This window comes from Megalops cyprinoides, chromosome 3, assembly GCF_013368585.1.
Source record: "Megalops cyprinoides isolate fMegCyp1 chromosome 3, fMegCyp1.pri, whole genome shotgun sequence".
Taxonomy (NCBI): Eukaryota; Metazoa; Chordata; class Actinopteri; order Elopiformes; family Megalopidae; genus Megalops; species Megalops cyprinoides.
In genome coordinates this window covers 53,177,969-53,180,468 of record NC_050585.1, presented here as the reverse complement: position 1 = coordinate 53,180,468, position 2,500 = coordinate 53,177,969, and the positions used below count along the sequence as shown (strand labels likewise).

General features: G+C 53.1%; 1 protein-coding gene across 11 annotated transcripts in view; it reads right to left on the bottom strand.

Annotated features, from left to right (window-relative positions):
• The window catches only part of nrxn2a (neurexin 2a), a 575,558-nt gene that overhangs the window by 19,039 nt on the left and 554,019 nt on the right, over positions 1 to 2,500 (bottom strand). For all 11 annotated transcript variants that reach the window (XM_036523412.1, XM_036523417.1, XM_036523416.1 and 8 more), the window contains one exon: positions 1,305 to 1,627. In XM_036523412.1, the coding sequence (XP_036379305.1) occupies positions 1,305 to 1,627 (323 nt within the window). The remainder of the gene's footprint in view (positions 1 to 1,304; positions 1,628 to 2,500) is intronic.

Sequence of the window (2,500 nt, the reverse complement as noted above, 5' to 3'; positions counted from 1 at the left end):
ACCTCTACCTGTCTCTACCTCCACCCGTCTCTACCTGCCTCTACCTCCACCTGCCTCTGCCTCTAGCTCTGGTTCTCCTTATTGAGCTTCCTCTGCCCTGTGTCCCCTGCGCCTCCCTCTTGGTTGGCCTGTGTGTATCTCTCTGCTTCACACAGAGAGAAACAGGGCCCACGCCTCCGTGCCGAGAGGCCACTGTGAGAGGCACAGGGCCCATGCGTCTGTGCGATGCCTTCAGGTGATGCATTGCAGATTGCGTGCTGATGTTTTCCTGCTCCTTGACAGAGTGCAGTGTGTTTTGGCTGGAGTGGTGCAGTGTGATTTGAAATGATGCGCTCGGCTCTCTGCACCTGGCCTTTCCTTTGTCCCTCCAATCTCTTATGACCATCACAACCAAGACCATCTCATCTCTTCTCTATTCTTCTCTCTCGTTTCATTTCATCCCCCCACCCCCTCCTCTTTCATCCCCACCCCCTTTGGCTGTTTCCCTTTCCCTGTAATGCAGGAGTGTCATTCCCCTGAACCCTTGCAGATGCTCTGTGTTCCAGCCTCTGCAGTAAATGGCTCCTATTTTCCTGCGTTGCATGTGATCATGTGCTCATGTGACACCCGACACTCCACTGCAACGTGTGCCATTAAACACAGGTGAACACACAGACTGCACGATCTATTAATCAGACAGAGAAAGAGGCTAAAATCCAACCTGAGTAACCCCACTGTATACGATCCCCTGGCCCCAGCTCTCTCTCCTCTGCCTCTCAGCTCTCTCCATTACCTTCCTCTATCACTTGTTTATTCATTTTTTGCTCATACCAGAATGTATTTTTGATTATTATTAATTATTGCATATTTTAAAGATGCGTGCACCTGTATGTGAGCGCCTGTATGGCAGGCAGCTACCAGAACATGTACAGGTGATGTGGGAGCCCCCGGTGTGGCTCAGGAAGTCCTGTTGTTTGCATTGCTGTGGTGACAATCTGGTTAGGCAAAGGAGGAAAAATATGCAGATGTTTTATATTCTGGCCAGATGTTCAGTTCCTGTGTTACTTCTTATCCCTGTTGAGGTTCTGGTTGGTAAGATCCTGGTGCTGTCTGCGCTGCTAGACTAGCTATGATTGCACTGTTACAGACCAAACCCACTCAGAAATGTTTATAACCAGCCAGCCAAACAGGATCACTTACAGCTTCAGCAATGGCAGAGAAGCACACAGAGCTGACGATCTGCTCAGAATATATTATGTAGGATATCTGTGAGACGCCCCTATGAAAGTGAACAGGGGTTTAACCATGCCCCCCTGCCCTCTGACCTGTGTGATGCTGTCCCTCATGGTGGGCGAGCGCTGTTTGCGGGTGGTGGTGGTTGCCATGGTGGTGGTGGTCTCCATGATGGTGGTGGACATGTCTGCCAGGGGGGTGGCGGAGGTGGTTTCCGTGGTGAGGACAGAGGGCACGTCCCCCACCAGCCGCAGGTTCCCCTCCACCTGCACGTTGGGGTCCCCCTCGGCCGCCAGCTTCAGCACCTGCAGCCCGTTGTAGTAGAGCCCAGAAATCTGACCCTGGAACGGCCTGCCTCTGTCCTGACCCCCAATTTTAATCGATGCCTGGCTATTGAAGATGGTCAGCTGCCTCCCTGTGATAGGAGAAAGAGAGAGAGAAAGAGGAGGAGGAGGAGTGAGAGAGAGAGAGTGAAAGAAGAGAAGAGAGTGAAAGAGAAAGAGGAGAGAGTGAAAGAGAGAGGAAGAGAGAGCCAAGGGAAGCCAGTAAGTCTCATCTTCTCTCTACGATGGGCGAACAGCAGTGGGGTGCACTTTAAATCTTGAAACTCCCAGTAACACTTCAGAGAAAACGAGGCAGACGCACCCAGGTGCACCCACTACAGAGAGCCGCTCGTGACCCACTCAGAGAGAGGCCCTGAAACGGGTTGGCAATGTCGGCATTCGAACCCGAGTGCCTGTAATTAACAGAGCCGTGGGCCTGCGTCATCGCCCCGCTCGGAGAGGCAGGGAGTGAGTGCTGCTCGTTTGTGTGAGCATGCGTCTCTACTTCAGGAGAGAGCCATGTTTAATTCATGGCCGGAGATGTGGGTGCAGTGCGCCTGGGCGGGCACCATCTGCCAGCCCCAGTTCTGACGTGTTACCAGGCTTTCCACAGCCCTGTGCCCTGCTGATGCCAGCCCGCCTGCACGACCCCCCCAGCAACCCTTCCTGGATACCTGCTTGGCCCAGGGCCAAAGCGCTGACCTTTGACCTCTTACAAGCCCTCCTCTGTTTCGAAGGAAGTGAGGGAAGTAGCTGCTCACTTCAGCATGCCATGCCGGATCAGTGAATTTTGTTTTGGGGGGAGAGGGGGTTATGGTGGCACTGGGGGAGAGGACATTAACTTTGCGGGCAAGTCCTGTACTTTAACAGGATTAACAGATAAATGGCTCTCTTGTGGGGAGGAAGCAAAACAGACACTTTCCCAGGGCGAGGATGGGTGTGGAAAATGGATCTGGAGCTTCAGG